At 43.1% G+C, this 12,391-nt stretch overlaps 1 protein-coding gene and 1 long non-coding RNA gene across 20 annotated transcripts; both read right to left on the bottom strand.

Moving 5' to 3' along the window:
- On the bottom strand, positions 260-6,523 carry LOC110432502. 19 transcript variants are annotated; one of them, XR_002449945.1, is made up of 11 exons: positions 5,991-6,522; positions 5,662-5,915; positions 5,506-5,544; positions 5,232-5,389; positions 4,293-5,147; positions 3,886-4,196; positions 3,369-3,639; positions 2,920-2,965; positions 1,878-2,858; positions 1,328-1,449; positions 260-888 (listed from the first exon to the last, which is right to left on the bottom strand). It is a non-coding gene; the product is annotated as an uncharacterized LOC110432502 (long non-coding RNA). The 19 variants fall into 19 exon arrangements; XR_002449948.1 differs by having other exon boundaries at positions 1,328-2,092; positions 2,714-2,858; XR_002449942.1 differs by having other exon boundaries at positions 1,328-2,621; positions 2,714-2,858; positions 5,991-6,521.
- On the bottom strand, positions 8,709-9,892 carry LOC8062814. Its single transcript, XM_002459859.2, has 2 exons — positions 9,570-9,892; positions 8,709-9,229 (listed from the first exon to the last, which is right to left on the bottom strand). The coding sequence occupies exons 1-2, from the start codon at positions 9,820-9,822 to the stop codon at positions 8,937-8,939; spliced, it is 546 nt and encodes a 181-aa protein (XP_002459904.2). The 5' UTR covers positions 9,823-9,892; the 3' UTR covers positions 8,709-8,936.

The raw sequence follows: 12,391 nt of genomic DNA, 5'->3' as shown, positions 1-12,391 counted from the left end.
TAGTCTCTTTGTCTGTGTCTACTTCTCGCATGGCGCAGCAGTACGAGAGCTACAGTACGACCGCTCCATTTGTCTTCTCTAGCTAGGAGTACTCCCATGTTGTTTCTCATTCTCTCTCTACAACTTTTCTTCTTTTGTGTGAACTAGGTAGCATGCCCGTGCGTTGCTACGGGATAGTTAATATTTTGTACTAAAAATACATAGATCGCACAATAAGATGACAATACTATAAAAATGAAATATCAACATTAAAGTGACATTTAATAAAAAACAAAGTTTGTAAAATTAACAGTCATATGTGTAATACTATACATAGGTTCAAGTATATATGTAAATATTAATGCATGTCATATGGGCAATACTGCGTGCCTTGAAACTTGCTTAGCTAACACATGAGCAACTCAGTTACAAGACTTGCTTAGCTAACACATTACACATGAGCAACTCAGTTACAAAAGCGACTTGTATACATCATAGAAAAACCTACAAAACATGAGCTAACCTCTCTGAGTTTCCCTGATGACTGTCGCAATCCATGATTGTTGGTTGGCGTCCTCCTTCCATAACTTACACAAACTCTTGGCTATCGCTCTCCAGGATAAGTTGCAGCACCCCCTTGTCTCACGCTAGAGCAGCACCATCCCCGCAAGCCAAAAGCTTTCAGGTCAATGCATCAAAGCCATGGGGGTACCACCTCTCACCCGTGCTCCAACAAAGAGACCTAGGTCGTTTCAGAGAACCACCCCAGACACTCTTGTCCTTGTTTGTTGCACTTGAGCGAACCCTCCTGTTGTGGGCGCCAATGCTGCATAGATTCCCGTTCTTCTTCGGGCTCATCCGCTTGTTCAGGTTCCGCAAGTCAAAAGTTGTGTCAAGTGACCAACGAACCTAGCATTAACTGGTATATGAGTATCATAGTGCCATCCCCTGGTCGTTGCATAAAAAACATCCAAAATTGAAACACAATGCATCTACCATTGAACTTGGAAATCAACTAATAGGTAATAACAAAAAATAATCTACAATCCATTCCACTTAGCTGAAACTAAATTTTAGATGAATATGCCAAAATAAGAAGTCAACAATGATGCGTTGCATAAAAAACATCCAAATAGAAACACAACATCTACCATTGGACATAGAAATCAAACAAATAAGTAATAACAAAAATAATCTACAAGCCTTTCCACACTCTACTGAGCTAAAACTAAAATTTAGATGAATATGCCAAAATATGAAGTCAGCAATGACACTCACATGCTTTTTTGGCTGACGACAAGATTAATATTAGAAAAGGCATGAAGTGTTTGGGTATCGAGCTGCTTACCTAGAAAAATGAGGTCACACAAACTGAAAAGGTGAGTCAGAGAACTTCAGAAGATGAACAGCCCAGTGAACAAACAACCTGCAGACTGACATAAACCTGCATGCCTAATACACTTGCATTACCTAAAACAAAAGTTAATGATAATTAACAAAGAAACATTAAACTGAAACAGTGAACCTTCCAGTCTAGCTAGAACCAAATTAAGTTTGAGACTATCTAGAGTCCAGAACATCCCATTATGACCACACAGTCTTCGGTCTTCACCTAATCCTGCTCTGAGTTGCAACATTTATTTATTCTTATTATCATCCCTGCTTACAGGTACTAAATGAGAAAGAAGAAAGTGCTGATCCAAAGAAGCTAGATTATAAATATGGATAATTTATTGATGAAAACATGGATATATAATAAGTTATTCCAAACATTAACACAAAACTAATTGTTGGTTTGATCTATAAATGTGGATGCATCTACTGACATTTACAAAAATCAATTGTTGCAAACTAAACATTCTGACAAAGACTAAAAATATAAATACACTTGTACGTACCCCACAATCATGCAACACACTTTCTCTCTCCCTTGCACAATCGTTCTCCCCAAGACCCTGCATGCCAACATAGGCTCCACTCAACCATTCCTTAGATAGATTTAGCGGTGGTGGGGATCGTGCGTGGACAACATTGCGTGGTTTCAACCATGCAAACGCAACGGCCTTAAGCCCTTTACCGTCTCCATGTCATCCACCATCCTACACCCTACAAACTATATAGGGGTTCACCATTCTATTCTTGATAGTAGTATAGAGATAGAAAGATTATAGAAGCAACAAAAGCTACTCTAGTATAATCTAACAATATGTTATCAAACAATATGTTATCCACTCATTCCAGTAGCAGTGGAGCACTGAACCACCCCCAAAACAAACATGCCTTGTCTTTTGCCTACATGACGAGATAACATTGCATCCATATAGTTCTTTGCCGACATGTAAATTTTTTATTTGATATCTAAACTATGAAGCTCTCAACATCGATAAACAAAAAGAGAATCAAATGAAGTGAACACATTTGCAACAAAAGGATCAGAAGTGCCATTACCTAAGAGCTACAACCATGGATCATAATTACTATATGTTGGTGCTAGATACGTTATATATATTAAAGCATACACAAGTAAACAAACTCATAATTTGTTAACATCATATTGAAAATACTCTAATATAAATCCAACCAATCAGAACTCTCCACCTTGAGTTCCAATCTGCACACGTTGTACTCGGAGGCATATGTTCCTTTATAAAAAAAAACCACATGGACAGAGAAGTCATCATTATCAAGCTAAGGTCGGGAGATGAGAGAAAACCGTTGTCGAGGTGATTTCAACCTTGATGTTGACTTTCTTAGTGTCCAGTGGCCAAGGACTCGGCATGGACAGTGATGACGTCGACATGAAAGTGGACGCAGGGGTGGAACATGAGGTCGTGGCCCGGTGGGGCAGGAGCAACGTCAGCTTCATCATGCACGGGAGGCTGAGATATTCATGGACATGAGAATGTACATATATGGCAACAAGATTCGATTGGTGGTTACCTTCTATGAGTTGTGCTTCTCTGTGGATCCCAGAGTGCTAGGAAATCTGAAAATAGCCGATGCGGGGGTTTAACCACTTATCTTTTGATTTGCCATCTAGAAGAGCAAGCATTGCAGTTGTACACTGCCTTTTAACATGTTAAGACAACCATAATATTTTGTGGTGAGTCTTCTAATTGTTGACTAAGGAAAATACACAAACTATAATTCATTCTAAATCCATAATTTGTAGCCACGATAACTTTAGTTTAATCAAGAAAACATGATAGATAACAGGAGTTTGTCCCTCTTGACATGCAATTGTTTGCCTCTATTTAGAGCTAACTGAAACCTGACCCTGAGCCTAGCAACCTTGGTGTAGCGCTATCTATTTTATAGAATGAAGTGAAGAGAGGGTTAGAGAAAATTATATCTAAATCTAAATGTAGAAGGAGGACATATTCTATTACCAGTGAAGTAAAAGTGTACAAAATTGCTCCGTCCATGACGATCCGTGACATGTTGATGCCTTGATTAGCAGAACCTCTTTAATCTTAAATGGCCACAAGTGTAGTTGTTAGTTCTAACTGCAGTAAAAAGAATAACCAGAACTATAGTTGAATACGCTAGCTTTTGTGGAAGCAATCACACAGAAAAATCAATAGTGCATACAAGTTTCATTTTGAGTCTTAACATAATGGAACCATACAATGTTTGAGACCATTGGCAACCAAGAGACCACTGTACCTTGGAAAATTTGAAGATGCAGCAATTTTTTTTGCAGGCAGTCATACAAAAATTAGACATATGGAAACAATCATATGAGAATTAGCAGTGGCAGGCAAATGTCGACCAAGCAGCAACAGTTCACCACAACACCCACCAAGACACATTGAGCGTCATCATGTGATAGAAAAAATAAACATTTTTAATCACCATGAGACTGCAGCTTTATGGACATTTTATGGATTTTGTCGAACATTATACCTGTGCCAACATGACGGTAAGCAGCTTCTCATAATGTGGAGGGTGCTGGAGTCAAGTCTGCTCGCCAGTCACCGCCATATAGGGGATGACGGCGGGGATGCTATGGGACCCATCGCTCACAGTTGCAGGTTGCCGTCCCACCGCATCCTGCCGTTGTGCGCCTGTGCCCACACCGCATGCGTAGGAGCTGTCCGCAGCCTACAGCTACGCCTTCAGAGCACGGACAGCTATGTGCGCCACCTACCATCATGGGCCCTCCTGGTGCCTTTAGAGCATTTCCAATGTACCTGCTTAGTCTTTGCTGAAGGAACCTGGGCAGCAGATCCCCAACCCCAAATACCCAACATTACAGACAACGTTTTTGCTTTGCAAGAATTTTGAGCTTAACATGATAGCAGCAACAATACCGGATCACACGACCGTGCACGAGGCTTGTCCGAGGCCGAGGTTGTCCAAGGTGCTGATGATACCAGATCACATGACCATGCACGAGCCATGTCGGAGGATGGCATCACACAAGGTTGACATCATGTTGTTGCCCGACTCTCCAACGCTTTTGCTCTGTGGTGAACTAAGGTGTTCCTTCATTTTTTTATGTCTATGTTACCTTAGATGTTCCCGATTTATCACTGTTGCTGCCAACAAAATCTCGTGCTAATGCTACGGTAAAAACAAAAGGGTAACATGTTAATTAAAATAAAACTCATACTCAGAGTCAAAGAGATAAATTATGGATGTCTAAATTTTTTATCCATTATCTACCGGTATGACTATAAAATAGTCTGAATAAACATAGATAGAAAAATGAAAGGATCATTGGAAGCCATCAATCATGCAAAGCTATTGAATAAGATGAGTAACAGTGCCCTCACCTCAAACATTGTTCAGATAAATGGATTATAATGAAAATAGAAGCAGATGTTAATACACATGAACTAAACTCACAATCAGAGTAGATAATGCCATTTCAGCGGAGATTTTCTGGGGTAAGCTTCAAAACATATCTCAAGGAAAGCTATCTTCTTAGAAAACCACAAAATTAAGTTTTCTCCAACCTTATAACACATGTTTTTAAATTTGCTTTGCAAAGAAAAGCATCAACTCTTCATTGAGGTGGAATATCTTCAGTTTTACTACCTCCTGAACACCATCCAGTTCTAGTGAAACCTGATTAATGCATTTTCTAGAAACCTGATTAAATAACGTACAATGCCAAATTGCAGGCAAATAGGCATCACTGAGCACCATACACAGCACAAATTCTGCGCCAATATAAAGCAACTATAGTAAGGAAAAAATATTTATCTTGATAAATATAATATAATTAGTCAAGTAGATAAGATTACCTCCAGAGTTGCGCTCTGGTTCTTCACACTTTAGGAATTAGGAATCAGGAACACAAAGACAAGAATTATGCAACCAGCAGCCTGCTCTCCTAGTGTGGCCTGCTCCTTCCTGGCCTCCAGGAGGCCTATGCTGATCCGCCCTGCAGTCTCCATGTGGACTGTTGACAGCAGTATGCACAGATTGACAGATCACATAATTAATCAGATGATAGATAATTTTGGAACCGGCAGATCTGATAGGCCATATTATTTTGACACCATCAAAATCAGAGACCTGTTCGTGCGTACCAGTCGCACTCCCTCCCGCACGTCCCTAGATGCAGTCAACCAAATCACAGATCAATCAGATCAAATGAGAACAATTAACCAGATCAACATGATGAGTTGGATTGAGTGGAGGAAAGAGGGAATCAAGATCGGAGGTGACGACCTGACCATCGTGGTGTAGCAGATGTACTTGTTGCCCCCTGCTGTTGGCCTCACCACTACCATAGCTTTTGCCGCCAGCCAACTACTATCTGATTTGTGGCAATTCCAATCAGAACGTCTTAGCACAGTGCCCCACCCCTCAAGTCACCATGGCCTTCGATATTGATTAGATTTGGCAGGACGACGACGCTCCCGTCGCACCACCACCTTGCGTGCACAACATCGCTGCGTGACCCCCTCACCTTCAACCTAAACCTAAAGATGCCATGGCGGCCGATAGGGATCAGGCACAAGAGAGAAGGTTGGCTGCGAGAGAAATCAAAACGATACCTGTGGAGTTGGCGAAGATGAAGACTCGCTGCGATGGGCCGCCATGGCCGCCGCTGCCACGGCTGAAGAGCACTCTGCACGACGCCTTGCTTGGCACCCTACCCTAGGGTTCATTCGTGGGAGAGATGAGAGGAGTCTGCAGGTCACCCGTGTGGGAGAGGGGGAGGGGAAGACCATGCACGAGGGAGCACGGAGATGGGCTGGGAGGCTGGGAGTTACCGCTTGCAGTATCGCAAGGGAAAGAGCGGACTGACGGATAGATTGTCGCAAGGTAGAGGAAGACACTGCTGCGGCGGCGGGCGGTCGTGGGCTGCGGCACGGGCACCGTCGGTGCAGCCGGTTGGGCATGGCCGGCGTCATGGTCAGCTCCGTGTAGGTGCAGGCGCGTTGGCGTGGCGAGCTGCGGGCAGTTGCGGCGGCGGCGCGGCCGGCTTCAGGTGGGCGAGGATGGGGAGTCGGGCGAATGAATCACGGGATTGAGTCTCAATGACAGAGCGGTTTCCTTTTAGTTATTTTATCGCACGCCCACGCGTATGGGTGCGAGGCTGCGGAAACGCAGCGGCAGGACGACGAAGCTCGTATTAAAATGTAGCAACAAAAAAAATATCCAATCTTTAGTCTTTTTAGTTGTACTAGTACTAGGTAGCGTGCCCGTGCGTTGCTACGGGATAGCTAATATTTTTTTATTAAAAATACACGTATCGCACAATAAAATAATAATATTATAATAAAACTTAAATACCAGCTATAAAGTGATATTTATCTTAAAAAAGCAAAGTTTCTGAACTCAAACATAGTCACGGAGAGCATGATGTTATAAGTTCACAAATTCTACTTTATAGACCTTTCGGTGATACGACCAAGATAATGTTTAATATCGGCAGGAAGAAATCTTCGATATCCATTTCTTTCGTGCGCTAGTAAATACACAAATAAGTTTCGCCGCATCTCCATACCATCCTGTCACACATTTGAGTATATGTATATATATTAGTGTGTGTCGCATGGATAATACTACGTTTTTATAAAAAAAAATTGTATAAAAACTAAGACAAACTGTTATACTCACGGTATAAATGTGTGTGGCTTGTGGTCTATTCCATGCAGACATATACTGTAGGACGAGAAATCCACTTAAGTACCTGTATCAAGATTCACGATCAGCAATATATAGAAATAGTTAAACCATATGTATTTGTTATTGTAACCGATGGTGATTTTGAGTTATTTACCCATCTATGTCCTCTGCAATATTTTCTGCCCGTTTAAATTTCCATTTGAAAACATCCTCATCCCATCCAGGAATATGTTTATTAACTGCGGCCGTGTAGTTGTAGCTAAATCCAAGAGTGTATTTGGCATACATAAGCGCTGGTGTGTCTTTACACCACTCTTCAAGAGGTCTAGGGTCAATCATGATGAGCATTTTTTCCCGCATGTCGAAAACATAAAGCATATATTTTCGAAAGGATAGCCACGGTAAAAGAAACTGCAAACACGATACGATTAGAATAGTTTATAGGGAACAATCAATAAAATGTTGAGCAAAAGACTTACGTATCTGCATTGTGCTAAGTTGTACTTCATATCCTCACATATACCAATCGCAGCAGCCATTTATGTTGTTTTGTATTTTTTACGATATTCTGGCATCTTTGTTAAAGCACACATTCTCTGAAAGCAAAGGATAACGAGAGTCAGTATTAGTATGACTTGAAAAAATTAAGACAATATAATATATCACCTAATTTATCCTATTGAAGTTAGACTCCATGCAAAAATATACTTACACAAAATCTTAAGTCCATGTAATGCTTCATAATATTATTATAATTTTTCATTATATTAGGTACTATGCCCGTGCGTTGCTACGAGACAACAAAACTTTTGTGCTAAAACACACGGATCGCACAATAAGATTACGTCGTCTGGAACAGAGATAACGATAGACTACGCTGGCGTTACTGCTTTGTATGCACTGCACTGACTCACCATGGCCACACCTCGCCACCGCACTGCTATCCTAACCACCTCGAGTTAACAGTGAAACCCAATGCCAGGACGGTCGTGCATGGTGGTGAAGCAGTTGCATATTTTTGAAAAAAAAAACATGGAACCATGTTGCAATGATAAGACGGTCTGTTGTAAGGTAAGGTAATATATATGAAAATAAAATGAGCATCAAATTGGGGAAGATAGTCTGATGGAAGACATGGTTGATGCCCTAAAAGACCTTGAACTAAACATCTGGAGGAGTCCAAATCATTAATATTGGTGGTGGTAGTTTGAGCCATGCTTACGCTCGTCTCAAATGCCAGGTGCCTGATGCTGTAAAATGTTTGAACCTCATTTTTTGGTCTTGATAGCAATGCTAAGGGATGGGGCTTCTCCCTGAAACTCTAAGAAGAATCATCTAATTGTGGACTTTGTAACTAAGACACATGAGATGATTAGTTACGTACAACTCTGCTTCCTGGAATCGGAAGTTACAGGACCAATATGCAGTACCATTTCATAAATAGATTTGAAATAAATAATGTCTACTGCCGCAATATTGCACAATAGCACATGGCTCTCATATTTGCTATTTCTACATATACTAAGAATGGCCATATTTTTGTTTAAATATCCCAACTCCCAAGTTCCAGGTAATATATATTCAAACACTACACCAATGAGAAATGATTGTTCTGACAAATACAAAATGAGAGCGGCCAAACCATGGCGAAAGACCCAGATCAAGGGGATTATTCACTTTCACCAGGCCTGTTTATCACATATACCATAAACTAAGAATGGTCATTATTTGCTTTCATCAGGCCTGTATATTGACCTCAATCAAAAAATAAATTTACATCCTCAATTTGAACACAAAGAGCAGCCAAAGAGGAATTTGAGTTCAAAAGCAGCACCCTTGCTCTCACCACTTGGAGGATTCACAATGTCTTAAAAATTCAAGTATGAACATAGATGGCCGGATATCACTTTTCTTGAAGGGGATAGGCCGGACATCAATCCACAACCTATATACAAAAATGCCTGATCTCTAACTTGCCTGAGACTACATGACGCTGAAAGCCTGAACTCCGGAAGTTGAATTTGAATCAAGGGGAGAGCAGGAGGCTGCTTCATGAGTGGCACATGCTGTGTATTCAAGGTGAGGTAGGCAGGCTCGTTCTCGTTGCTGCTCTTGCAGTGGGGCAAACTCTGATGACCAGTCTGAATAATTTGCATCCGAGCTGCCGAACAGACATTGAACTAAAATCAAACTATGCATTTTTTTCTGAACTTGATTTCAATACTCCAAAAAATGCATAGAAAGAAATGTAACACACTCCCTCGCTATGCACTGTTCTTCTATCTCGATTATTAGTTGTGATTTACTTTACGCAGAATTGAACTCGGATGAAACCACAATTGACAAAGTCCATACTGAAACATGTGAGTTAGATCTATGAATTTAACATGAAATAGTTTGTGGCCATGAACTCGTATCTGCTGAAGTGCTCAGGTCAGGACAGCACTGAATCAGCCATGGAACATTGTCGCGTGGTGGTAACCCAGAACTGACACACTTACCCGTGGCAGTGGTCATGCAGTAGCTCTTCCTGCAGATGCGTGACTTGCCGTCGGGCGCGGTGTCGAAGAACTTGAGGTAGAGTGACTTCATGGGCTTCTTCCTGGCCTTGCCCTCCTGGCCCGGGGAGGAGGAGGACCCCGCGGCCAGGCCAGCCACGACCGGCTCGACGCCGGGCAGCAGCGTCATGTCGGTGAGCGTCGAGTTCCCCATGCCCGGTGTGCCCGCTCCTGAAAAAGGACAGCAAGCCCCCATGGCAGGTTCAGATTCCACGAGCAATTCGCCTAGCAGTATATATGAATCCTTCAGAACTACTCCACGTTGTGCACGGTTCCAGAGCGAAATTGACAAATTTCATCCCAGTATAGAAAAAGATTTCCGCGGCATCAACTTGATGAGATCAGACAGATTCGATGAAGAGAACCGAAGAGTTTTTATCTTGAACAAGGCAAAATCGCAAAAAAGATCATGGTCATTTCTGGCTCTGCGACTCGCGAGGCCGAAGCGAAGAAGAGGAGAGGGCCCCGGGAAGAATGGCGGGTAGTACCTGAGGAGATTGATGGGGAAGCAGCGCAGGGAGCGAGCCGATCCGTGGACTGGGAGTGGGAGGGGGCAGTGGCGCCGGCGAGGGGGGGGGGCGGGAGCCGAGCCGCCTCTCGAGATGGGAGACGGCACAGGTCGGGGGAGCCGACGAGGAGAGGGGGAAATGAAGAGGGGGACGAGCCCAGACCTCACCTCAAGAACTGATTCACCGTCATCCATGCCGGATCTGCCTCATCTCCACTGGATCAGGGCGCCATGACGCCGGATCGATCGGGGCACTACCATCAAGTCATGTGATTTACCGTCATCCATGCCGGATCTGCCTCATCTCCACCGGATCAAGGCGTCATGACGCCGGATCGATCGGGGCGCTACCATCAATTCTTGGAAGAGAGGAAGGGTGGGGCAGCCAGCGTCATGGAAGACAAAGCGGTGGATGCCAGCAGGCACGGGGAGAGGAACGTCGGCAGCAGATGTGTGAGAGAGGGAGAAGGCAGGCGTACCTAGCATGCACGGTCGTCCCTCGCCTGCCGCCGGCCAGGCATCAGGCGCTCCAGACTCCGTCGGGGAGCGGATCGCCACGGCTCGTACACCCCGAGCGGTCCGAGCGACAGAAGGGCGCAACGCTCGTGGATAGACGGAGAGACCTGATGCGGCGGATTGCGGGAGCGGGGAGGTGGTGCCGATTGCGGGAGCGAGGAGTGCGCCGAGGGAGGAGGCGGGCGAGGTCCGCGCGGGGCGACCGGATCCACGCCGAGGGAGGAGGCGGGCAAGGGCGAGGTCCGCGGGACCAGATGCGATCTGCGTGGAGGAGGAGGCGGGCGAGGGGGCGCGTTCGCAGGAGGCAGGACGAAAGCGGGAGGGGAGAATGTCGCACCAAAACGATGTCCCCTCTTTAGTCTTTTTAGTTGTAGGAGATAATGCCCGTGCTAACGCTACGGGTTATATAAAATTCAAAATTATTCTATCAATTTTAAAATACTTAGTTGCTAATTGTGCTTTGTCAAAACTATTTCCATATAAGTTATTGTCGCAATTTAAGACTCTTCTAAAATTCAAGAGGAAAGAAATTGGATCTCTTAAATCAACTCAAACTTCAAAATTTGGTGTTAGCAGAAAAAAAACCACTCCATATAATTGAGTCCATGCAAAAAGATAATATGTTTCTTGGAAGTGAAACATGAAGGAGGATAACAGGTCTTAGAGTTAATGCGTGCACAGATCTCTTGCTCATTATATTTATCTTTAATGTTACAACAACGACGACGACGACGATGACAAAATCCCACATAAAAACCAACACAATTGATTTAAATTAATCTTCCTTTTAAATAGAGCACCTGTCTGTGCTCGCAAATTTGAGAGCAAACATGTTCAACATGAAAGTACAAAGATTGTAGCTACCCAAGGAATTAATCTCATCACCATCCTTTCATCCAGCTTCAACATGCTCTTCCGTCTTCTCCACTCCGTGCAAAGCATCGTTGTAGCAAAGGATTCTATCATAAGAGCAACTCCAAGCCACCTCCTAAACAAGTCCCTATTCTAAATCTAGGGATTTGATCCAAAAAAAATCAACTCCAACCCACCTCCTACTTGGACTCCTATTTTCCATGCCCTCCCAAATTATAGTTTCAGCCTCTCACATCTAGAACCCCCTATCCAATAGATCCCACCTACTTTCCTCTCTCCACCCATAAATCAAGACAAGAATATGTGAGATAAGAACTTGATCTGTTTTCCATTGGAGTTGGGTCTTAATTTGAGCCCCTACTTTTTTTATCATAGCTTTTAAATAAAAGTTTAAGGACTTAATTTAGGGACTTAGGTTGGAGTTGCTCTAAGATCTCAATTTTTTTGGGGATCCAATTGGATAGAGAATATGGTGTACACGACAATGCATGGTACATAATACAAAGAGCTCACCACTGATGTCACTGGGTCAGAAAGTTGATGTTCATGAAACTGACAAGGCCCCATTGATCCAACCCACCCGTGTGCACCATCAGCTACTGAGAATGTGTGAAAACTTAAAAATTCAATCGTCAAATGGTAATGTAACAAATCCGACAACAGGTGGTTACCTTTGCAGGTCCAAGTGCTAGACTGGTCTAGTGACCATGCGCAAACATTGAATCCAAAACAACATAAAGTAATGATGTCACATATTATCAAATAAGTCAGCTTCCAATAGATATTACTGGAGAGAAAGAGCTTTCGTAGCAGCTCTTTAATTTTTATATGCATCTTTCCTCACTGAAACAAGATGCCCTAAGCTATC

The sequence above is a fragment of the Sorghum bicolor genome, chromosome 2 (assembly GCF_000003195.3).
Source record: "Sorghum bicolor cultivar BTx623 chromosome 2, Sorghum_bicolor_NCBIv3, whole genome shotgun sequence".
Classification (NCBI taxonomy): Eukaryota; Viridiplantae; Streptophyta; class Magnoliopsida; order Poales; family Poaceae; genus Sorghum; species Sorghum bicolor.
Note: the sequence above shows the minus strand (reverse complement) of the source record. Positions and strands in the feature narration are given on the sequence as shown.